The sequence below is a fragment of the Oncorhynchus mykiss genome, chromosome 9 (genome assembly GCF_013265735.2).
Source record: "Oncorhynchus mykiss isolate Arlee chromosome 9, USDA_OmykA_1.1, whole genome shotgun sequence".
NCBI lineage: Eukaryota > Metazoa > Chordata > Actinopteri > Salmoniformes > Salmonidae > Oncorhynchus > Oncorhynchus mykiss.
The window spans coordinates 54,632,868-54,658,008 of record NC_048573.1 but is presented as its reverse complement, the minus strand read 5'-3'; the positions used below and the strand labels follow the sequence as shown (position 1 = coordinate 54,658,008).

At 43.4% G+C, this 25,141-nt stretch overlaps 1 protein-coding gene across 2 annotated transcripts in view; it reads left to right on the top strand.

The window, feature by feature from the left end:
* Positions 1-25,141, top strand: part of plxna1a (plexin A1a) — a 279,597-nt gene that overhangs the window by 139,797 nt on the left and 114,659 nt on the right. For both annotated transcript variants that reach the window (XM_036988338.1, XM_036988339.1), the window contains exon 4: positions 10,739-10,870. In XM_036988338.1, the coding sequence (XP_036844233.1) occupies positions 10,739-10,870 (132 nt within the window). The remainder of the gene's footprint in view (positions 1-10,738; positions 10,871-25,141) is intronic.

Genomic DNA, 25,141 nt, shown 5'->3' with positions numbered 1-25,141 from the left:
CTTGCGGTCAATTTGCATTCTACAAATGATTTGTAATTATATTCCGGCCCCCTGACCATCCACTCAAGGAAAAATCACCCCTTCCTTCACACACTCTTTATTCTCCTGTCCACCACAGAACAACCCTTCTTAATGAAGGTACAACTCAGTCACAACACAAACACCACAGAACAACCCTTCTTAATGAAGGTACAACTCAATCACAACACAAACACCACAGAACAACCCTTCTTAATGAAGGTACAACTCAATCACAACACAAACACCACAGAACAACCCTTCTTAATGAAGGTACAACTCAATCACAACACAAACACCACAGAACAACCCTTCTTAATGAAGGTACAACTCAATCACAACACAAACACCACAGAACAACCCTTCTTAATGAAGGTACAACTCAGTCACAACACAAACACCACAGAACAACCCTTCTTAATGAAGGTACAACTCAGTCACAACACAAACACCACAGAACAACCCTTCTTAATGAAGGTACAACTCAGTCACAACACAAACACCACAGAACAACCCTTCTTAATGAAGGTACAACTCAATCACAACACAAACACCACAGAACAACCCTTCTTAATGAAGGTACAACTCAATCACAACACAAACACCACAGAACAACCCTTCTTAATGAAGGTACAACTCAGTCACAACACAAACACCACAGAACAACCCTTCTTAATGAAGGTACAACTCAATCACAACACAAACACCACAGAACAACCCTTCTTAATGAAGGTACAACTCAATCACAACACAAACACCACAGAACAACCCTTCTTAATGAAGGTACAACTCAATCACAACACAAACACCACAGAAGCTACTAGAAGCCTGATAACTGTACATTCAGCTGCAACATGCTGCAGCATGTAACCTACTTTTGGTTCTTTGAACCTTGCTCTCATTGTCACAAAACTGCGTCACCGAGACTCATGTTTCAGAATGTCTGTTGCGTGCCATGCCAAGACGCTGCTGTGTTCCCTTCCATCAGGGGACGGCCGACTGGCACGGCCGGGCAGACATGGGCAGGGTTGAGGACTGAGTGGTGGCCGTGCTGGTTGCCCCCCTCCATCTCATTAGTTAGCCAGTGATTGGGTTCAATCAGATGCAGATCTCCACTTCTAAGGACCGCGTATCAAAGGCAGGAGTCTAGCGGATAGCTGCTGTACTATGCACGGGGAGACCTAGTTATGTCAAGAGCAGCAGCGAGCGGAGCTGTGGTTGTAGTGGCAGAGTGGGGAGATGGCAGCGGGGATGACTGGCGCAGGAGAAACTCTACCCATCGGGCTCTGAAAGATTAAAGAGGGTTTAGGCTGAGACATGCCAGCCAGTCCCAGAGGACCACCGCTACAAGGGGAGAACAGATGCAGTCATGATGAAGGAGGGAGCTTCAAACAGAGGGAGGGAGAGGGAGGGGGGGGGGGGGGTATTCATGCCTTTCTCTGTCTCTCATACAGAAAATGTTTCTTATTATTAATGACAGACTACAGCAGAGGCGGGCGTCAGGTCCAGGTTGTAACATGCTACCATAGGGCTACAGTACTGTCTGTCTTTATACCTGTCTCGCTGATCTGGCTGAATGTATGTGTAGGTCGGTAGAAGTGTGTGCATGTGTCCATGTGTGTGTGTGTGTGTGTGTGTGTGTGTGTACAGAGGAGGTGATGAGGAGGAGATGCAGACTGTGCCGTCAGCAAGTGTGTGTGATACTCTGGATGCCCTCCAGAAAGGAAGGGTCACACACAGACTGAGACAGACAGCAGTACCAGGTCTCATCATTATATAACACAGACTGAGACAGACAGTAGTACCAGGTCTCATCATTATATAACACAGACTGAGACAGACAGTAGTACCAGGTCTCATCATTATATAACACAGACTGAGACAGACAGTAGTACCAGGTCTCATCATTATATAACACAGACTGAGACAGACAGTAGTACCAGGTCTCATCATTATATAACACAGACTGAGACAGACAGCAGTACCAGGTCTCATCATTATATAACACAGACTGAGACAGACAGTAGTACCAGGTCTCATCATTATATAACACAGACTGAGACAGACAGTAGTACCAGGTCTCATCATTATATAACACAGACTGAGACAGACAGTAGTACCAGGTCTCATCATTGTATCTGATGTCTAACAGTGGGCGTGATCAGTTTAATAACCATGTACAATGGTTGATGTTTTTGGCTCATTGAATTGAACAGGTGTGGTAAAATACCGACCAACATTGAGTGGGCTGAGGGTCCACGAGCGTGGATTTCACCAAGCTCTGTTGATGATTTGCTCGTTGCAAAGTATTTTGAAATGTGTCACAATTATTACATTTGTTCCGTAAGTGAAAAATACTATGATAGTCCAAACAGAGGGAGAAAGTGACAAACTATTGACTATTAGACTTGAACTCTGCCTTGGTATTGATCATCATGCCTTCCCATTATCCTCTCTACAGCCCATGGTGCTACACAGCACATCACTGGGAGCTTAATGAAATTGGTTCCAGTCTCATCTGGAAAGTGCCCCTGTTTGATTTCATTAGCCTAATGTCTCTCTGTGCCCCTCTCCAAGCCAGAGTAAATAGATTTCCAACAACTGGGATTTGAAGGGTCAGTGGTTGCTGTAGTGTCTGGCATGGACACAGGACAGGCTGGGAGGGAGGAGAGAAGAGGGGGAGGAGAGAGGAAAGGAGGGAGAACTCATGACAAAGCACCTGTCATTCATTTGTCTTAATCTCTGCAGGTATTTCCTGCCCGGTGTTGTGTTGCATGGCAACCACAACGCTGGCTTCCTGTACAGATAGTGAGAATACCCCTCCCCCCCGCACCGCCCCTGCCATCGCTCCACTCCACTCCAGTCTAATCTAATGGAAGATACCAGCAGTGGAATGAGCTTGACCTTTGACTCTGGATGGAGATCCAATCCCAGAAGGAACACTTGACACTGGCCCTCATACTACTGCTGTGTTATAGCGTGTGCATGCTTGCATCCCTTCCTATCATCCTCCCACTACTGACCTACTCTAATGTGGTTATGTCACTAGCAGACAGCCGTGATGCCCTGGAACTGCACTAGACAATAAGGTTTGTCCGAGGCTGTGTTTGGTGTGCGTGTGAGCAGCCAAGGTGTGACCTGCTGGTGACCTCAAGGGAAGAGGGGTGGGTAACCTGGGTCTGTCCTACCCTGTCCCTCCCACTCCAATAAAACAGATTGAGGAGGGTTGTACAGTAACTAAGGCAGTGTTTCCCAACCCTGGTCCCCCAGTTCCACAACAGTACACATTGTCATTGTAACCCTGGACAAACACACCTCATTCAGCTCATTGGGGCTTGTTGATTAGTTGACAAGTTGAAGGAGGTGTGTTTGTCCAGGGTTCCAATAAGAATGTGTACTGTTGGGGGTACTAGAGGACCAGGGTCGGGAAACACTGGCCTAAGGAACACCTGCATTGGACAACTGTACTTACTGTCAGTGTGAGGTTCAAAACATTGTGATGGGGAGTTTTCCTTTACTCTGTGTGTGTGTGTGTGTGTGTGTGTGTGTGTGTGTGTGTGTGTGTGTGTGTGCTTCTGTGAGTGATCCTGTGTGCGTGATCCTCCAGGCGATTAGGACGTTAGGGTAAACAAAGGACTGTGCTGACGTGGAGTGTTGGAGGTGGCTGACTGGACCAGCAGAGCAGTGCTATGACCTCTCCTTGTGATTGAGCGCCAGTGACATGGTATCTACTGTGGGGACAACAGCAATAAGCCTCAACGGGGCTGTAGCACCGTGGTCACTCGGCTGCACACGCCGCTCGCCGCATTTAAAGCCTTCAGCCCGGCAGGAATTGAATTTGTTGTTATTTTTCCCACTGTCCTCCCCACTTCATATCTCTCGACACCTTTATGAGGCGAGACTGACTTGAACGCAGTGAATTTCTCCGCTCTCCCTCTCGCTCTTGCAAAACTCCTGGCTCGTGTCCAAGAGGCTATTGTTTGAGAAATCTGTGGAGCGGTCTCCTCTCTCAGCATGGCCCTGGCTGTGTGTGTGTGTGTGTGTGTCTGTGTGTGCCTGTGTGTGTGTCTGTTTCTGTGTGTGTGTGTGTGTGTGTGTGTGTGTATCTGTGTGTGTCTTTGTGTGTGTGCCTGTGTGTGTGTGTGTGTGTGTGTGTCTGTGTCTGTGTTTGTTTGTGTGTGTGTGTCTGTGTTTGTGTGTGTGTCTTTGTGCGTGTGTGCATGTTTGTGTGTGTGTGTGTGTGTGTGTGTGTGTGCGTGTCTGTGTGTGCGTGTCTGTGTGTGTGTGTGTGTGTCTGTGTGTCTGTGTGTGTGTGTGTGTGTGTGTGTGTGTCTAGGAAACTTGTGCTCAGTCCACAGAATATTGAAATACTGAAATACCTTTACGCTACAATTGTAGAGCTAGAAACCTTGATCCTATAGTAAATGGATTGGAGTAGGCCATTTACTCCCATCATAGAACATGCATCATACTCAATTATTAGCTTGGCTAATTGTTAACCATATAGGGGTCCCTCTTAAGTAAGATTAGAGGGGGAAGGGGGAGTGCCATATTCCCTCTGAGCCATCCCTTATGTAGGAAGTAGAATATTCCAATCAAATCAAATTGTATTTGTCACATGCGCCGAATACAACAGGTACACCTTACAGTGAAATGTTACTTACAAGCCCTTAACCAACAAAGCAATTTTAAGGAAATACCCAAAAAAAGTAAAAGATAAGAATAACAAATAATTAAAGAGCAGAAGTAAATAACAATAGTGGAGCTATATACAGGGGGTATCGGTACAGAGTCAATGTGTCAATGTTCAGGGGCACTGGTGTCGAGTTAATTGAGGTAATTATGTACATGTAGGTAGAGTTATTAAAGTGACTATGCATAGATAATAACAGAGAGTAGTAGCAGCGTGGGAGGGGGGTGGGGGGTCAATGCAAAAGTCTGGGTAGCCATTTGATTAGCTGTTCAGGAGTCTTATGGCTTGGGGGTAGAAGCTGTTTAGGAGCCTCTTGGACCTAGACTTGGCACCCCAGTACCGCTTGCCTTGCGATAGCAGAGAGAACAGTCTATGACTGGGGGTGGCTGGACTAGGGTGACAAGTTTTAGGGCCTTCCTCTGACACCACCTCGTATAGAGGTCCTGGATGGCAGGAAGCTTGGCACCGGTGATGTACTAGGCCGTACGCACTACCCTCTGTAGTGCCTTGTGGTCGGAGGCCAAGCAGTTGTCATACCAGGCAGTGATGCAACCCATCAGGATTCTCTCGATGGTGCAGCTGTAAAACCTTTTGAGGATCTGAGGACCAATGCCAAATCTTTTCAGTCTCACGTTGAGGGAGAGGTTGTTGTCCTTGCACCACATGGTCAAGTCTCTGACCACCTCCCTAAAGACTGTCTCATCGTTGTCTGTGATTAGGCTTACCACTGTTGTGTCATCGGCAAACTTAATGATGGTGTTGGAGTCGTGCCTGGCCATGCAGTCATGAGTGAACAGGGAGTACAGGAGGGGACTGAGTATGCACCCCTGAGGGGCCCCCGTGTTAAGGATCAGCGAGGCGGATATGTTGTTACCTACACTTTCCACCTGGGGGTGGCCCGTCAGGAAGTCCAGGATCCAGTTGCAGAGGGAGGTGTTTAAACTCAGGGTCCTTAGCTTAGTGATGAGCTTTGAGGGCACTATGGTGTTGAACGCTGAGCTGTAGTCAATGAATAGCATTCTCACATAGGTGTTCCTTTTGTCCAGGTGGGAAAGGGCAGTGTGGAGTGCAATGGAGATTGCATCATCTGTGGATCTGTTGGGGCGGTATGCAGATTGGAGTCTGTCTAGGGTTTCTGGGATAATGGTGTTGATGTGAGCCATAACCAGCCTTTCAAAGCATGTCATGGCTACAGATGTGAGTGCTACGGGTCGGTAGTCATTTAGGCAGGTTACCTTAGTGTTCTTGGGCACAGGGACTATGGTGGTCTGCTTGAAACATGTTGGTATTACAGACTCAGACAAGGAGAGGTTGAAAATGTCAGACATTTGCCAGTTGGTCAGCGCATGCTCGGAGTACACGTCCTGGTAATCCATCTGGCCCAGAAGCCTTGTAAATGTTGAGCTGTTTAAAGGTCTTACTCACATCGTCTGCGGAGAGCGTGATCACACAGTCATCTGAAACAGTTGATGCTCTCATGCATGTTTCAGTGTATCTTGCCTCGAAGCGAGCATAGAAGTTATTTAGCTTGTCTGGTAGGCTCGTGTCACTGGGCAGCTCTCTGCTGTGCTTCCTTTTGTAGTCTGTAATAGTTTGCAAGCCCTGCCTCATCAGACGAGTGTTGGAGCCGGTGTAGTACGATTCGATCTTAGTCCTGTATTGATGTTTTCCCTGTTTGATGGTTCGTCGGAGGGCATAGTGGGATTTCTTATAGGCTTGTGGGTTAGAGTCCCGCTCATCGACAGCTCTACCCTTTAGCTCAGTGCGAATGTTGCCTGTAATCCATGGCTTCTGGTTGGGGTATGTACGTACAGTCACTGTGGGGACGACGTCCTCGATGCACTTATTGATGAAGCCAGTGAGGATTATATTGTATTCCTCAATGCCATCGGAAGAATCCCGGAACATATTCCAGTCTGTGCTAGGAAAACAGTCCTGGGGTTTAGCATCTGCTTCATCTGACCACTTTTTATAGACCGAATCACTGGTGCTTCCTGCTTTAATTTTAGCTTGGATTCAGGAGGATAGAGTTATTGTCAGATTTGCCAAATGGAGGGCAAGGGAGAGCTTTGTGGAGTAAAGGTGGTCTAGAATTGTTGTCCCTCTGGTTGCACATTTAACATGCTGATAGAAATTAGGTAAAACTGATTTAAGTTTCCCTGCATTAATGTCACCGGCCACTAGGAGCGCCGCCTCTGGATGAGCATTTTCCTGTTTGCTTATAGCGGAATACAGCTCATTGAATGCGGATTTAGTGCCCACCTCTGTCTGTGGTGGTATGTAGACAGCTGTTGTTTACATAAATGCATATGCCCCCACCCCGTGTCTTACCTTAGGCTGCTAGTAACAGAGTGAAAAGTTTGAGTAGGTTAGTGCAGACGGAGTACAGTATGAATCAGGGGCGAGGAAAGAGGTGCCTTAAGTTTCCTCATTTATTCCCCCTCTCCCTACTTCTCCTGAAGAGTATTTGCTGATCCTAGTTTGGTAGCCTCTCTCTGGAAGAGAGTGAAGAGAGGGAGAGAAAGAGCAGTAGAGAGAGATAGGATGCAGTGTCCTTGGTATTATCGGTGTTGGCCCGTTAGCTCTTAAATGAGACTCGTCCTATAGGTAGAGGGAGGGAGCCACACTACCACAAATCACAGGCCTGCTAGCCTCTTTATCATCCCCTTCAGCCTTCTTCCTCCAGTCTACTGGATGACCCCTGACTGCGGTGCCCCTCTGGAGGATGCCCCTCTAGAGGATGCTACACACTACACAGTTGTTGGGGAGACTGGAGTTTGAGACCATACGGCCTGATGGTCATGCTGCTCAGGCTTTCCTCCTGAACCACTTGATCCACATCACTTCTCTGTGCTGTACTGTGATACAAGCTTCAGGGCAGGACACCTTCCTAAAACTAAGAGCAGGCTGACTGATGTCAGAAGGCCTTTGGAAGTCGGTAGATGGGGCAGGAGCTGGGGGGGTCTCCTCCGCTCTCCTCCTCTCTCCTACCCTCCCAGTCGAAGCCCCCTTCTATTAGTATTTAGTATTTATTGGGATCCCCGTTAGCTTCCAAGACAGCAGCTACTCTTCCTGTGGTCCAAACAGAAATAAAACAATTACAGCTCAACAAAACAACAGTGTACATAATAAATAAAACAATTACAGCTCAACAAAACAACAGCCTGCATCATAAATAAAACAATACATTGTACAAGACATTATTACATTTATTGTGTCTGAACTATCATTAAATGTGAATACTCATTTATATCAAATCAGTTCTTTAGGTTTAATTATTACGTGATTAAACTAATCATGTAAACATTAATTCACTTGAAAGTCGGGGCACCATGGAAAATGTTGAGATTTATAGAGTTGTAATTTTCCGAAAACAACTCTTCAGATATTTTAATATCTGATTAATTAGTCTTCTATGAATGAATTATTAATACCGTCACAAACCCTTGGATATCTGCACGAACCCTATCCTAAATCATGAATCAGCGATATACAAATTGCCTTAATTATTTATTTACTAACTAACTTAATAATCACACAGTTTAATTATATTAATTGAAATGCTAATCCTTTGCGCTTGAACGGCCGCTCATTCGAGATTAATTGCAATGTATATATTTACAACCGTATGTCGTTTTTGGAATTGCCGGTCAGTCTGCTGGAGAGTCAGTTCATCAGAGATTCTCTGGTTAACTTCCCCATAAATCACAATGTCTTTAGTAGTTGTAGCTTTCTCTGCGGCTCTGGATAGTGTCTGTTGTAATGGATATGTCAGGCATACCATGTTCTTAGAATAGATGCTTCCGTGGTTGTCGGTATTCTCGTACTAGACTTACGTAATTTCTAGCTGCAGACTAGTAATTATATGTCTAAGATTTGCTCTTATTCTGTAGTGATCGATAGTCCCAGAGTTTAACCATTTCCAGCTGTGTAGCCAAAACTTTAGCTGTATGGTCTAATGATCTATAGAATTGTAGCCACTCTGTCCCGGCGTTCTCTGACTTAATGTACATTTTGTAGGAAGTGGGTTTTATACTCTGTGGAAAAAGGGGCGGTTCTATGACGCCTGATGTAATGTCTGGGCTCACGGGGGTGTGGCCACTGACTAGTTAAAACTTTATAACTAAACAAGTATCTCGTTTAGAAGGCCAACGTGACATTACATCTTCTCACAAATAGTTTCATATTCAATCATATATTTTCACAATATTTAGATGTAAACAGCTGGGAAATGTCCACTTTAAGAGATACAGTTATGTGTGTTTCCTGTCCTTCATGAGATCACCAAATGAAACACACTCGTCATGACTGTCCCTTAAGTGTCCACGGACCATTCCCACATTCTCAAAAATAGAAGTATTTTTTAGTTCTCCCATTTTGGGGATTAGGAGTTTTGAACAAAGAGAAGCTCTTATTCTGCTAGACTCTCTCTCTCAGTACTGCATGGCAGTTTCTACCAGGTATTTATGACTGTTGTAAAACCTGATGTGGGAGAGAAAGTGAGTGAGAAGGGGGGGGGGGGGGGGGGGGGTTCACGATATACACCCAAAAGGCCACGTTGTGACACATTATTACTCTATTATTACAAATGTACAATAAAATACTACAATATTACAATGTGTGTGTGTGTAGAGTGAGTGTGTTAGAGTGTGTGTGTGTGCATGTGTGCGTGTCCCTTACTCAGTCCACGTTGTGCCGTGAGGTGTTATTTTATCAGTTTTTTTTGTGGTGGGGTGGGGCTCCGGGTCTGGGTCTGGTGGAGATGATGGTAGTACTGGTGTCATCGGGCCCAGCCAGGTAATATCCTCCCTGGTGCCCAGGCAGAGTGGTAGAGAGAAGGCAGGCCATTAATCAAGCTGACCTGGGACGTGGACCGAGTACATCATTAGAGCCTGAAATACAAGGGAACGGGGAGGTCACACTCCCCCGACCTCACATCAACATCAAATGGTGTGTGTGGGGGGTGGCAGCTGTTGTTATTGTCCAAGTACCAGTTGATTTAGCACATTAGTCTCTCCTAACCAAGCCTTCCCCTTAAAAGAGGGGTAGAAAGACCCAGTGCTGTGTGTTAGCTAAATGCCTGTATTATCCACTAGACCCTGAGCAGGGAGACTGCAGTGTCTGGTGATGATAGCTATAGCCAGGCAGGAAGGTCTCCAGTGGGACATAACAGACTCAGGAAGGAGACTGGCAGGCTGTTGCACTCTAAGGACAAACCCAACAGTAAATACAGTCAGTAATAGCTGCTGCTGCTCCTGCTGCTAGCCCCTGGCAACCAGTCAAACACATGAAAGGGCAACACAACTCTGATTGATTATTATTATTATACAAAGAGCTTCTACTGTACAGGGAGGCATTTCTGGAGGCAGAATAGTTGAATATGTATTTGACCTTTGTTTTGGTATTTTGAGTACCTGGTTCGACGTAGGTCATTCTTATGCATCAGCCATTACAATGCTCAGATCATTATTTTGTCATAATAACAACACGGACAAACTGAGACTTAGTTGTGCAGAAATGGAACAATAGGTCAGGACAGGGTATGTGTGTGTCTGTGCATTTGTTTGTGTGTGTGTTTGAGAGGAGAGAGAGCTTGAGTGTGTATGTGTGTGTGTGTGTATGTGTGTGTGTGTGTGTGCGTGTGCGCGTGTGTGTGTGTGAGAAAGAGAGGAGAGTTTTCTCTCTCTGTAGTGTGGGGTGCAGAGTGCAGCAACAACAGCACCAGCGTGTGGAGTTGTCTGATGATTTATGGTTGTGGAGCAGGAATGGACTGTCAGATTTAGAGGCCTTTGGTTTCCTTTATGTTGTGGCTGAGATGCTCCACAGTGCTCTGTCATTCTGTCACTAACATTACACACAATACACTTTTATTTGACAAGTCTTACCATTACAGAGACTACCTGCCATACTTCACTTTCTACCTGCTCTGCCTTCTCCCTATAACATATGTACAGTATGGACTGTAACTTTACTGAACTGACAGCTGTCCTGTGCTGTAAATGTACTAACGACTATTGTGTGTTTCAGATCCTGGTGAACTCTGTCAACCAACCTGCCATACTGTATGAGAACGTGACGGTGAGCGAGGGGAGTCCCATCCACAGAGACCTGCTCTTCAGCCCAGACCACCAGCACATCTATGCCCTCACAGACAAACAGGTACAAGCTTGGCACACACACTCGCGGTGTGTAAAAACACACTACCACCAACAAACACTCACATTTACACAATCGTATACGTTAAGTGCGCATGTGTGTTTGTGTGGGGTTTTTCTTTGTCAGACACTCCAGCCACTCTTTGTGATTGCTTCCGTTTGATTTCTAGCACTGAGCCAGCCCCCCTGCCCAACCCCCGCTCCCCTCACAAATGTTCCTCCCCCAGTCAGCACCCCTCATCACAGGCAACGGAAAGGGGATCTCTCTGTGATCCCCATTGATGGAATTAGTGTCCAAATCCCCCTCTTAACCAAATCACCAGCGGAAAGAGAAATCTCCCCTCTTCCCCAGTTATTTGTACCGTCTTCTCTTTCTCCTTTTCTCCCTGATCTCTCTGTTCTTTCATGTGGTTTCTCCCCTAAGCTCTAATTGGAGGGCCTCCTCTTGAACACTCATTAAAGGCGTTTCCTCCATCATTACTGGGGGCTCCCCCCACCACCCCTCTATTCTTCCTCCCCTTCCCAGCCTCTCTCTTTATCAGAATAGAAGAGATGGAATTGGTTAGAAGGGTGATGCGAGATTAGGGACCACCAAGGCTTACCGCTAAGGATTCATCTCGGTGGTTTAAATTGAAGCGGCTTCTTCAAAATGCCCCTCTCACTCCTCTGGATTGCTATTTAACACCCCGTGGCCCTCTCTCCCTCTCCCTTCAGCCCCCCTCACCCTCTCCTCCCGGCCCTTCTCTTGATGGCTATGCAGTATTACATTAATATATGTCAGAGCAGAGCTGTATGTGTGTGTTTATGTCTCCTGGCTGCTCTGAGGCATAGTGACATGAGGTGACAGAAGTAAGGACTGTCAAGCTCTTTGACGCCGCCTGGCTCTGTGACACCGCCTGGCTCTGTGACACCGCCTGGTTCTGTTACACCGCCTGACTCTGTGACACCGTCTGGTTCTGTGACACCGCCTGGCTCTGTGCCACCGCCTGGCTCTGTAACACCGCCTGGCTTTGTAACACTGCCTGGCTTTGTGATACCGCCTGGCTCTGTGACACTGCCTGTCTCTGTGATACCGCCTGGCTCTGTGACACCGCCTGTCTCTGTGATACCGCCTGGCTCTTTGACACTGCTTGTATCTGTGATACCACCAGGCTCTGTGACACTGCCTGTCTCTGTGACACCGCCTGTCTCTGTGATACCGCCTGGCTCTGTGACACTGCCTGACTCTGTGACACCCTGTGACAGAGATACCTTTTCGTGATAAGGCCTTACTTACGGGACAGACAGACAGGTTACCGTCCACTCCATCATAACGCCGCCAAGCCTGCAGCCCCACCACCCCCCACCCCCGACATCCCCAGAAACTGATGACTGAATATCAATAGCCATTTTCCATCAAATGATTGGGGAGGCAGGCTCCGTCCAAGCGTGACGGCCTCTGCCACAAACGCGGCGCATGTCCTCGGGGGAATATCAGCCAGTGCCGTTTAACCTCCACGTTTGAGGGGTAGAGGAGGAGGAGAAAAACGGAAAATGAGGGGGGAAAAGGAGAGGTAGAATAACCATAAAAATGTGTGGTGCACAATGCCTGTTATGTGACTGAGTGCATGGTGTATATTCAGTACAGCATGTGTGTATATTCTGCTCTACACTCCCCCACTCCCCCGCTCTGTGCCGTACACCTCCATGTGTCCTAATTGATAGCATGAATATGAATCTCCTTCCATATGGGGGACAGGCCCTTTACTCTTGCACCAGGGGAAAGATTTCTTCCTGCATTTGAACATGACAGTTTTATTTATACGGCAGAAAATGTACAGAGCAAGATGAGAACTCTGCATTAGTCATATAGCATCCCCAGAGAGAGTACTTATGGGATACACTGCTGCTTTACATAGTATCTCTCTGTTTTGCACTACATAGTGTATCTCTCTGTACTACATACTATCTCTCTCTGTACTACATAGTATCTCTCTCTGTACTGTACTACATAGTATCTCTCTCTGTACTGTACTGTACTATATAGTATCTCTCAGTACTACATAGTATCTCTCTGTACTGCATAGTATCTCTCTCTGTACTGTACTACATAGTATCTCTCTCTGTACTACATACTATCTCTCTCTGTACTACATAGTATCTCTCTCTGTACTGTACTACATAGTATCTCTCTCTGTACTGTACTGTACTATATAGTATCTCTCAGTACTACATAGTATCTCTCTGTACTGCATAGTATCTCTCTCTGTACTGCACTACATAGTATCTCTCTCTGTACTACATAGTATCTTTCTCTGTCTGTACTACACTACATAGTATCTCTCTCTGTACTGTACTGAATAGTATCTCTCTTTGTATTGTACTACATAGTATCTCTCTGTACTGTACTGTACTACATAGTATCTCTCTCTGTACTGTACTACATAGTAACTATCTCTGTACTGTACTACATAGTATCTCTCTCTGTACTTTACTACATAGTATCTCTTTCTGTACTGTACTGCATAGTATCTCTCTCTCTTCTACATAGTATCTCTCTCTGTACTGTACTACAAAGTATATCTTTCTGTACTGTACTACATAGTATCTCTCTCTGTACTGTACTGTACTATATAATATCTCCTCTGTACTACATAGTATCTCTCTCTGTACTGTACTGTACTACATAGTATCTCTCTCTGTACTACATAGTATCTCTCTCTGTACTGTACTACATAGTATCTCTCGCTGTACTACATAGTATCTCTCTCTCTCTGTCTGTACTACACTACATAGTATCTCTCTCTGTACTGTACTGAATAGTATCTCTCTGTGTATTGTACTGCATAGTATCTCTCTCTGGACTGTACTGAATAGTATCTCTCTCTGTACTGTACTACATAGTATCTCTCTCTGTACTGTACTGTACTACATAGTATCTCTCTCTGTACTGTACTACATAGTATCTCTTTCTGTACTGTACTGCATAGTATCTCTCTCTGTACTACATAGTATCTCTCTCTGTACTGTACTACATAGTATCTCTCTCTGTACTACATAGTATGTCTCTCTGTACTGTAATGTACTACATAGTATATCTTTCTGTACTGTACTGCATAGTATCTCTCTCTGTACTGTACTACATAGTATATATCTCTGTACTGTACTATATAGTATATCTCTGTACTGTACTGCACTACATTGTATCTCTCTCTGTACTGTACTACATAGTGTCTCTCTCTGTACTACATATTATCTCTCTCTGTACTGTACTACATAGTATCTCTCTCTGTACTGTACTACATAGTATCTCTCTCTGTACTGTACTGTACTATATAGTATCTCTTTCTGTACTGTACTACATAATAACTCTCTCTGTACTGTTCTACATAGTATCTCTCTGTACTGTACTGTACTGTGCTACATATTTTCTCTTTCTGTACTGTACTGCATAGTATCTCTTTCTGTACTGTACTACATAGTATCTCTCTCTGTACTGTTCTACATAGTATCTCTCTGTACTGTACTGTACTGTGCTACATATTTTCTCTTTCTGTACTGTACTGCATAGTATCTCTGTACTGTACTGCACTACATTGTATCTCTCTCTGTACTGTACTACATAGTGCCTCTGTACTACATAGTATCTCTCTCTCTGTACTGTACTACATAGTATCTCTCTCTGTACTGTACTGTACTGTACTATATAGTATCTCTTTCTGTACTGTACTACATAGTAACTCTCTCTGTACTACACTACATAGTATCTCTCTCTGTACTGTACTGAATAGTATCTCTCTCTGTATTGTACTGCATAGTATCTCTCTCTGGACTGTACCCAATAGTATCTCTCTCTGCACTGTACTACATAGTATCTCTCTCTGTACTGTACTGTACTACATAGTATCTCTCTCTGTACTGTACTACATAGTATCTCTTTCTGTACTGTACTGCATAGTATCACTCTCTGTACTACATAGTATCTCTCTCTGTACTGTACTACATAGTATCTCTCTCTGTACTACATAGTATGTCTCTCTGTACTGTAATGTACTACATAGTATCTCTTTCTGTACTGTACTGCATAGTATCTCTCTCTGTACTGTACTACATAGTATATCTCTCTGTACTGTACTATATAGTATATCTCTGTACTGTACTGCACTACATTGTATCTCTCTCTGTACTGTACTACATAGTGTCTCTCTCTGTACTACATATTATCTCTCTCTGTACTGTACTACATAGTATCTCTCTCTGTACTGTACTACATAGTATCTCTCTCTGTACTGTACTGTACTATATAGTATCTCTTTCTGTACTGTACTACATAGTAACTCTCTCTGTACTGTTCTACATAGTATCTCTCTTTGTACTGTACTGTGCTACATATTTTCTCTTTCTGTACTGTACTGCATAGTATCTCTTTCTGTACTGTACTACATAGTATCTCTCTCTGTACTGTACTATATAGTATATCTCTGTACTGTACTGCACTACATTGTATCTCTCTCTGTACTGTACTACATAGTGTCTCTGTACTACATAGTATCTCTCTCTGTACTGTACTACATAGTATCTCTCTCTGTACTGTACTGTACTGTACTATATAGTATCTCTTTCTGTACTGTACTACATAGTAACTATCTCTGTACTGTTCTACATAGTATCTCTCTCTGTACTGTACTGTGCTACATATTTTCTCTTTCTGTACTGTACTGCATAGTATCTCTTTCTGTACTGTACTACATAGTATCTCTCTCTGTACTGTACTATATAGTATATCTCTGTACTGTACTACACTACATAGTATATCTCTCTGTACTGTACTACATAGTGTCTCTGTACTACATAGTATCTCTCTCTCTGTACTGTACTACATAGTATCTCTCTCTGTACTGTACTGTACTGTACTATATAGTATCTTTTTCTGTACTGTACTACATAGTAACTCTCTCTGTACTACACTACATAGTATCTCTCTCTGTACTGTACTGAATAGTATCTCTCTCTGTATTGTACTGCATAGTATCTCTCTCTGGACTGTACCCAATAGTATCTCTCTCTGCACTGTACTACATAGTATCTCTCTCTGTACTGTACTGTACTACATAGTATCTCTCTCTGTACTGTACTACATAGTATCTCTTTCTGTACTGTACTGTATAGTATCACTCTCTGTACTACATAGTATCTCTCTCTGTACTGTACTACATAGTATCTCTCTCTGTACTACATAGTATGTCTCTCTGTACTGTAATGTACTACATAGTATCTCTTTCTGTACTGTACTGCATAGTATCTCTCTCTGTACTGTACTACATAGTATATCTCTCTGTACTGTACTATATAGTATATCTCTGTACTGTACTGCACTACATTGTATCTCTCTCTGTACTGTACTACATAGTGTCTCTCTCTGTACTACATATTATCTCTCTCTGTACTGTACTACATAGTATCTCTCTCTGTACTGTACTACATAGTATCTCTCTCTGTACTGTACTGTACTATATAGTATCTCTTTCTGTACTGTACTACATAGTAACTCTCTCTGTACTGTTCTACATAGTATCTCTCTTTGTACTGTACTGTGCTACATATTTTCTCTTTCTGTACTGTACTGCATAGTATCTCTTTCTGTACTGTACTACATAGTATCTCTCTCTGTACTGTACTATATAGTATATCTCTGTACTGTACTGCACTACATTGTATCTCTCTCTGTACTGTACTACATAGTGTCTCTGTACTACATAGTATCTCTCTCTGTACTGTACTACATAGTATCTCTCTCTGTACTGTACTGTACTGTACTATATAGTATCTCTTTCTGTACTGTACTACATAGTAACTATCTCTGTACTGTTCTACATAGTATCTCTCTCTGTACTGTACTGTGCTACATATTTTCTCTTTCTGTACTGTACTGCATAGTATCTCTTTCTGTACTGTACTACATAGTATCTCTCTCTGTACTGTACTATATAGTATATCTCTGTACTGTACTACACTACATAGTATATCTTTCTGTACTGTACTACATAGTGTCTCTGTACTACATAGTATCTCTCTCTCTGTACTGTACTACATAGTATCTCTCTCTGTACTGTACTGTACTGTACTATATAGTATCTTTTTCTGTACTGTACTACATAGTAACTCTCTCTGTACTACACTACATAGTATCTCTCTCTGTACTGTACTGAATAGTATCTCTCTCTGTATTGTACTGCATAGTATCTCTCTCTGGACTGTACCCAATAGTATCTCTCTCTGCACTGTACTACATAGTATCTCTCTCTGTACTGTACTGTACTACATAGTATCTCTCTCTGTACTGTACTACATAGTATCTCTTTCTGTACTGTACTGCATAGTATCACTCTCTGTACTACATAGTATCTCTCTCTGTACTGTACTACATAGTATCTCTCTCTGTACTACATAGTATGTCTCTCTGTACTGTAATGTACTACATAGTATCTCTTTCTGTACTGTACTGCATAGTATCTCTCTCTGTACTGTACTACATAGTATATCTCTCTGTACTGTACTATATAGTATATCTCTGTACTGTACTGCACTACATTGTATCTCTCTCTGTACTGTACTACATAGTGTCTCTCTCTGTACTACATATTATCTCTCTCTGTACTGTACTACATAGTATCTCTCTCTGTACTGTACTACATAGTATCTCTCTCTGTACTGTACTGTACTATATAGTATCTCTTTCTGTACTGTACTACATAGTAACTCTCTCTGTACTGTTCTACATAGTATCTCTCTTTGTACTGTACTGTGCTACATATTTTCTCTTTCTGTACTGTACTGCATAGTATCTCTTTCTGTACTGTACTACATAGTATCTCTCTCTGTACTGTACTATATAGTATATCTCTGTACTGTACTGCACTACATTGTATCTCTCTCTGTACTGTACTACATAGTGTCTCTGTACTACATAGTATCTCTCTCTGTACTGTACTACATAGTATCTCTCTCTGTACTGTACTGTACTGTACTATATAGTATCTCTTTCTGTACTGTACTACATAGTAACTATCTCTGTACTGTTCTACATAGTATCTCTCTCTGTACTGTACTGTGCTACATATTTTCTCTTTCTGTACTGTACTGCATAGTATCTCTTTCTGTACTGTACTACATAGTATCTCTCTCTGTACTGTACTATATAGTATATCTCTGTACTGTACTACACTACATAGTATATCTCTCTGTACTGTACTGTACTGTACTACATGGTATCTCTCTGTACTGTACTGTACATTGTCTGGCCTATATTCAGATGCAGGAAACTTCCCCTGCCATATCAGTATGTAGTCTATGTTATTTCCCCAGCTACTGACCACCCTCTCTCTATCTGTGACACTTTACAGTAGCTTTACAGTAACCTTCCTACAGATAGAGAGTGATAAGAGATCCAGTGGAAATGCAGTGTTAGATGATGTTACTGTCTCATGTTATCTTATCTCTGCTACTGTAACGGCCACTACAGTGCCATAGCTCCAGCACAGACACACACCCTTTTGTTTGACTCGCTGCAGTTTCCCAGCAATTACAGCTAATCGACTTCCATGTGTCTAAATCTTTAAAGGAAAGATGGGCTGTAATTGATACAAATGGATTCCATTTGAGTGGCCTTGACATAGAGTTCGATCACTACACGGCAAGTCCAAGCAGCGATGTTAAACATGAATCTCTCTCTCTCTCTCTCTCTATCTCTCTCTCTCTCTCTCTCTCTCTCTCTCTCTCTCTCTCTCTCTCTCTCTCACGCTCTGTCTCCACCACAGCCAGAGCTCAACCCTGGACACAACCAATACATGGGACATGTCTTTTACAGATTCTTTAACAATACCCAACATTCAACCCTATAGAGGGAAACAGATTTTAAGAAGTGGCCGATACACACATTCAGCAATGCTTTGAGGGTTAGGTAGTGTGTGAAGGGAGGTCTTTCCCTGGGTGGCTGCAGTAGTTATGTCCTCTGTGGTGTAGCTGTGTTAGCTGGGAGGAGTCGGGGACTACTGAGCCTAGCTGCTCTACTGCTCTGCTGGAGCAGAGGACCATTAGCACACTGACTCCACTTAGTTACTGTATATAGTACTGAAGCTATCCCCGGTCCCAGAGAACCTGACCCTGTGCCCTACACTTCTCCCCAATCACCAACAGTGTGCGGGAAAACACACACACACATTCCCTTACTACACTGGCCACAGCAGCGCAAGTGGAAACATCTCATAGTCTACATGGTTTTGTCTTATAAATATGATTACCATTATGTGTAACTTCCATCACCACTGGTCCTAGGATTTATTAACGCACGGCTGTGTATTATAGATGAGCATGGATGGCCCACTGGTACATCACCTACAGTACCAGTCAAAAGTTTGGACACACCTACTCATTCAAGGGTTTTTCTTTATTTTGTACTATTTTCTACAGAATAATAGTGAAGACATCAAAACTACGGTCCAACTCATCCCAAACCATCTCAATTGGGTTGAGGTCTGGTGATTGTGGAGGCCATGTCATCTGATGCAGCACTCCATCACTCCTCCTTCTTGGTAAAATACCCCTTACACAGCCTAGAGGTGTGTTTTGGGTCATTGTCCTTTTGAAAAGCAAATGATAGTCCCACTAAGCGCAAACCAGATGGGATGTCGTATTGCTGCAGAATGCTGTGGTAGCCATGCTGGTTAAGTGTGCCTTGAATTCTAAATAAATCACAGACAGTGTCACCAGCAAAGCACCCCCACACCATCACACATCCTCCTCCATGCTTCACGGTAGGAACCACACATGCAGAAATCATCATCATCATCCATTCACCTACTCTGCGTCTCACAAAGACATGGCGGTTGGAATTTAGACTCATCAGACCAAAAGACAGATTTCAAAGGACAGATTTCCACCGGTCTAATGTCCATTGCTCGTATTTCTTGGCCCAAGCAGGTCTCTTCTTATTATTGGTGTCCTTTAGTAGTGGTTTCTTTGCAGCAATTCAACCATGAAGGCCTGATTCACGCAATCTCTTCTGATTGATGAGCATGGATCTTTTTCAAGGGAAAGATGTGTCTGTTACTTGAACTCTGTGAAGCATTTATTTGGGCTGCAATTTCTGAAGTTGGTAACTGTAATGAACTTATCCTCTGCAGCAGAGGTAACTCTGGGTCTTCCTTTTCTGTGGCGGTCCTCATGAGAGCCAGTTTCATCAAAGCGCTTGATGGTTTTTGCAACTGCACTTCAAGAAACGTTGAAAGTTCTTGAAATTTAACAAAGCACACGTTAATTGAAATGCATTCCAGGTGACTACCTCATGAAGCTGGTTGAGAGAACGCCAAGAGTGTGCAAAGCTCTCATCAAGGGAAAGGGTGGCCACTTTGAAGAATCTCAAATATAACATGTATTTTGATTTGTTTAACACTTTTTTGTTACTACATGATTCCATATGTGTTATTTCATAGTTGTGATGTCTTCAGTATTATTCTACCATGTAGAAAATAGTGAAAATAAAGAAAAATGAATGAGTAGGGTTTTAACTTTTCACTGGTACTGCATGTCATCTAGATGGCCATTCATGTTATCTAGATGGCCATTCATGTTAAGGTGTTATATGGATGTTCATGTAGGGATCCCCATGGCCTTTTCTCCTCATACTGAGGCTATTCCCTGGCCATAGCTTCGTTCCTGGGTTGTCAGATGAGACACCACCCCCTAGGTTCTAGTTCAACCACTTCCAGCCTCCCACTCTTGCTTCTGGCTCACCGCACAGTGGCGCACATACACACCGACATGCACTCTCCCTCTAACTAGAGAGAATCTGGTGTTTATTTTCCTATCTCTGCTGCATACAGTATATCGGCAAAGCAGATCACATTTGACTGATGTTAGCTTCTGAGCAGGCAGCAGTGGCAGACAGAATACTGAATGTGTCTGGGATTCAGAGCCAGACTAGCTTTTCCCTCTGCTCCCTCTCTCTCGCTCACACGTATAAAAAGAGTGATGAGGAGAGGTGGGGAAATTAATTGGTTTGAAGAGATCTCTCTCTTTCTCTCACTACAGTCATCTCCTCTTTTAAAGCCTCTGCCTCCACCTGGTGAAGGAGTCAATGGGCCCCGTGCCCCTGTGGTCGGCAGAACAGAGAGGGGAACGTCTCTCTTATCTCTCCCTCTCCCGCTCCCTCTCCCTCCTCTCTAGGGCTTCCTCTCTCTCCTTCTCTCCGTGGCCCATCCTGAGAGAAGAGTAGGATGAAAGCTGAGTGATGGCTATTCTCTCAGAAACAGCAGCCTGCTAAAGAGATGGGCTCAGACAGGAGCTTACCCCAGCTGTGGAATGGAGTTTTACACTTAAGCCAAAAATCACCAGGATCTTTACATACAGCACTCACTGAGCTACAAAACAATGGTTTTAGACTTGGGATTTGTTGACAGTGTCCAACCTGAGAAGGGCCTTTGGCTGTCACCAGATACGAATGGACATTATCTTCTTCTGTCTGTCTTTTTCTCAGAGATATTTACAGGGCATTCAGAAGGTATTCAGACCTCGACTTTTTCCACATTTTGTTACGTTAAAATATGTTAAATCGTTTCCCTCCCCCTCATCCATCTACACACAATACTTCATAATGACAAAGCAATAACAGGTTTCTAGACATTTTTGCTCATTTATAAAATAAAAAAAACTGAAATACCACATTTACATAAGTATTCAGAACCTTTGATTAGTACTTTGTTGAAGCACCTTTGGCAGCGATTACAGCCTCGAGTCTTCTTGGGTAGGACGCTACAAGCTTGGCACGCCTGTATTTGGGGAGTTTCTCCCATTCTTCTCTGCAGATCCTCTCAAGCTCTGTCAAGTTGAATGGGGAGCATCGCTGCACAGATATTTTCAGGTCTCTCCAGAGATGTTCGATCGGGTTCAAGTCCGGGGCTCTGGCTGGGCCATTCAAGGACATTCAGAGACTTGTCCTAAAACCAGTCCTGCGTTGCCTTGGTTGTGTACTTAGGGTCATTGTCTTGTTGGAAGGTGAACCTTTGCCACAGTTTGAGGTCCTGAGCGCTATGGGGCAGGTTTTCATCAAGGATCTCTCTGTACATTGCTCCATTCATCTTTCCCTCGATCCTAACTAGTCTCCCAGTCCCTGCCCCTGAAAAACATCCCCACGGCATGATGCTGCCACCACTATGCTTCACCGTAGGGATGGTGCCAGGTTTCCTTCAGACGTGACGCTTGGCATTCAGGCCAAAGAGTTCAATCTTGGTTTCATCAGAGCAGAGAATCTTGTTTCTAATGGTCTGAGAGTCTCTAGGTGCCTTTTTGGCAAACTCCAAGCGGGCTGTCATGTGCCTTTTACTAAGGAGTGGCTTCAAGTCTGGCCACGCTACCATAAAGGCCTGATTGGTGTAGTGCTGCAGAGATGGTTGTCCTTCTGGAAGGTTCTCCTATCTCCATAGAGGAACTTTAGAGCTCTATCGGATTGACAATTGTGTTCTTGGTCACCTCTCACCTCGACCTCCTTCGACCTCATGGCTTGGTTTTTTCTCTGACATGCACTCTCAACTGTGGGACCTTAGACAGGTGTGCGTTTCCAAATCATGTCCAATCAATTGAATTTACCACAGGTGGACTCCAATCAAGTTGTAGAAACATCTCAAGGATGATCAATGGAGACAGCATGCACCTGATCTCAATTCCGAGTCTCATAGCAAAGGGTCTGAATACTTATGTAAATTAGGAGTTTCTGTTTTTTATTTTTAATACATCTGCAACAAAAAAAGTTTTCGCATTGTCATTATGGGGTTTTGTGTGTAGATTGGTGAGGATTTGTTTTCATTTAATCAATTTTAGAATAAGTCTGTAACGTAATAAAATGTGGAAAAAGTCATGGTGTCTGAATACTTTCCGAAGGCATTGTAGTTAGGAAATGTAGCCTTCTTCAACATATCAGATTCACTTACTGCTGTTACCGAAGATACAACGTGATACACGACAGTATTGTTATAACTTCTCCTGACAACTGAGAAGCATGGAGTTACAGGGAGCATGTGTTGTTCCCAGGCACTGAGAATGCATCCCAAATGGCACCCTATTCCCTATATAGTGCACTACTTTTGAAAAGGGCCCTGGTCAAAAGTATTGCACTATATAGGGAATAGGGTGCCGTTTGAGACACAACCTGAGGGTGAAGTTGTGGAGTAGATGATGCAACAGTTTCCCAGTAGACAGCCCTGGTTTTGTCTTGTCTTGGTTTAGACTCAGAGCAGCTGGAGGGGATTGTTCTCCCTTAGCGCCCTTAGTGTTGAGATAGGAAATACCTATCAATTCATCATATGGGACGGAAGTATATCTAATCAATGTGAATAATATTAGTCTCATTGTCTCATACATCATCTTGTCTCCTGAGGGTGTTCAGCAGGTGTGATGGATCACCAGTAGAGCATGACATGTCATCTTCCCATACTGTAAATGACCCACCCGATGGTGGTGTTGTGTATGTATGTGACTTCATAATCAACCAACAGGGCCTTAATCTCACTCTTTTTGCCCTACTAGCTCCTGCAGAGACAGGGTTCCAGATAAATCTGCTTCAAACGGGTTTATAAACCATTCTCCTGCACCGTGTGTAATCATTGTGCGTTCAGGAGAGTAAGGTTCGGTCGGCGGGGGTGAGAGACGAGAGAGAGAACCACTCTGTTTGTCCTACCTATCCCCTCCTGCCTTTTCTCCATTTGTCTCTCCTCATTGGATAATAGAAATACCGGTGTGGAAGGCTAGTGTCGTGCCTCAAACATCAAGAACTCTATTTCCCAAACTGACAGAATCATTTACCATTCCCCATATTCACAAGCAGTTAATTAAAAGTTCCAGGTAGCCCATCGTACTACATCTCCTCACTGTAAATGCTGGGAGAGAAACATAAAACTGTCCGTTTAACTTCCAAGGAAAGAAATTTCGATTAACGTGCGCTGGATTTATACACGGGAGCTCCTCTCGCTGTTGTTCTGACAATAAAGACACGGAGAGGAGAACTCGGTGCATCCGTAAAGTCTAAACTCCTACATCTTTGGAAACACAGACAGATTCGTCCAGGAGTAACGTTTTCTCAGGAGAAGATCGATGAAAAGACTGTATATTAAAGTCATCCTTGACCTCAACTGTCACGTAGATGGTCTTGTTTTCTAATTGACAGTATATATGTATGGATTAAGTGGATCATGATCCATAATCAATGGATGTTCTGACTGATGTCACGCTACAGGATATGGTTATCGCGGAGATGGTCATCTATACTCTACTCTAGCTGAATAGATGTCCATGGTAAGGTCAGGTGATGTCAGCAGTGTAAAACGGTAACATAATGTGACTCATTGGTTGTAATTGGCCGCCGCAGTGCTTACATAGACAGAATCAACTGCTGTAATGAAGAGAAAATGGCCCTGGTGGTATTGATTTTGGTACAGTAGAGTACAGTGGAGAAACCTTAGCCCTGTTCTGTCGTGTTAGGTGCAGAGTTAGTATGAGAATGTGTGTTCTGTCATGTTAGTTTAGAGTTAGAATGATAGTGTGTGTTCTGTCGTGTTAGTTTAGAGTTAGAATGATAATGTGTGTTCTGTCGTGTTAGTTTAGAGTTAGAATGATAATGTGTGTTCTGTCGTGTTAGTTTAGAGTTAGAATGATAATGTGTGTTCTGTCGTGTTAGTTTAGAGTTAGAAGGATAATGTGTGTTCTGTCGTGTTAGTTTAGAGTTAGAAGGATAATGTGTGTTCTGTCATGTTAGTTTAGAGTTAGAATGATAATGTGTGTTCTGTCATGTTAGTTTAGAGTTAGAAGGATAATGTGTGTTCTGTCATGTTAGTTTAGCGTTAGAATGATAATGTGTGTTCTGTCATGTTAGTTTAGAGTTAGAATGATAATGTGTGTTCTGCCGTGTTAGTTTAGAGTTAGAATGATAATGTGTGTTCTGTCGTGTTAGTTTAGAGTTAGAATGATAATGTGTGTTGTGTCGTGTTAGTTTAGAGTTAGAATGATAATGTGTGTTTTGTCGTGTTAGTTTAGAGTTAGAATGATAATGTGTGTTCTGTCGTGTTAGTTTAGAGTTAGAATGATAATGTGTATTCTGTCGTGTTAGTTTAGAGTTAGTATGAGAATGTGTATTCTGTCGTGTTAGTTTAGAGTTAGTATGAGAATGTGTGTTGTGTCGTGTTAGTTTAGAGTTAGAATGATAATGTGTGTTCTGTCGTGTTAGTTTAGAGTTAGAATGATAATGTGT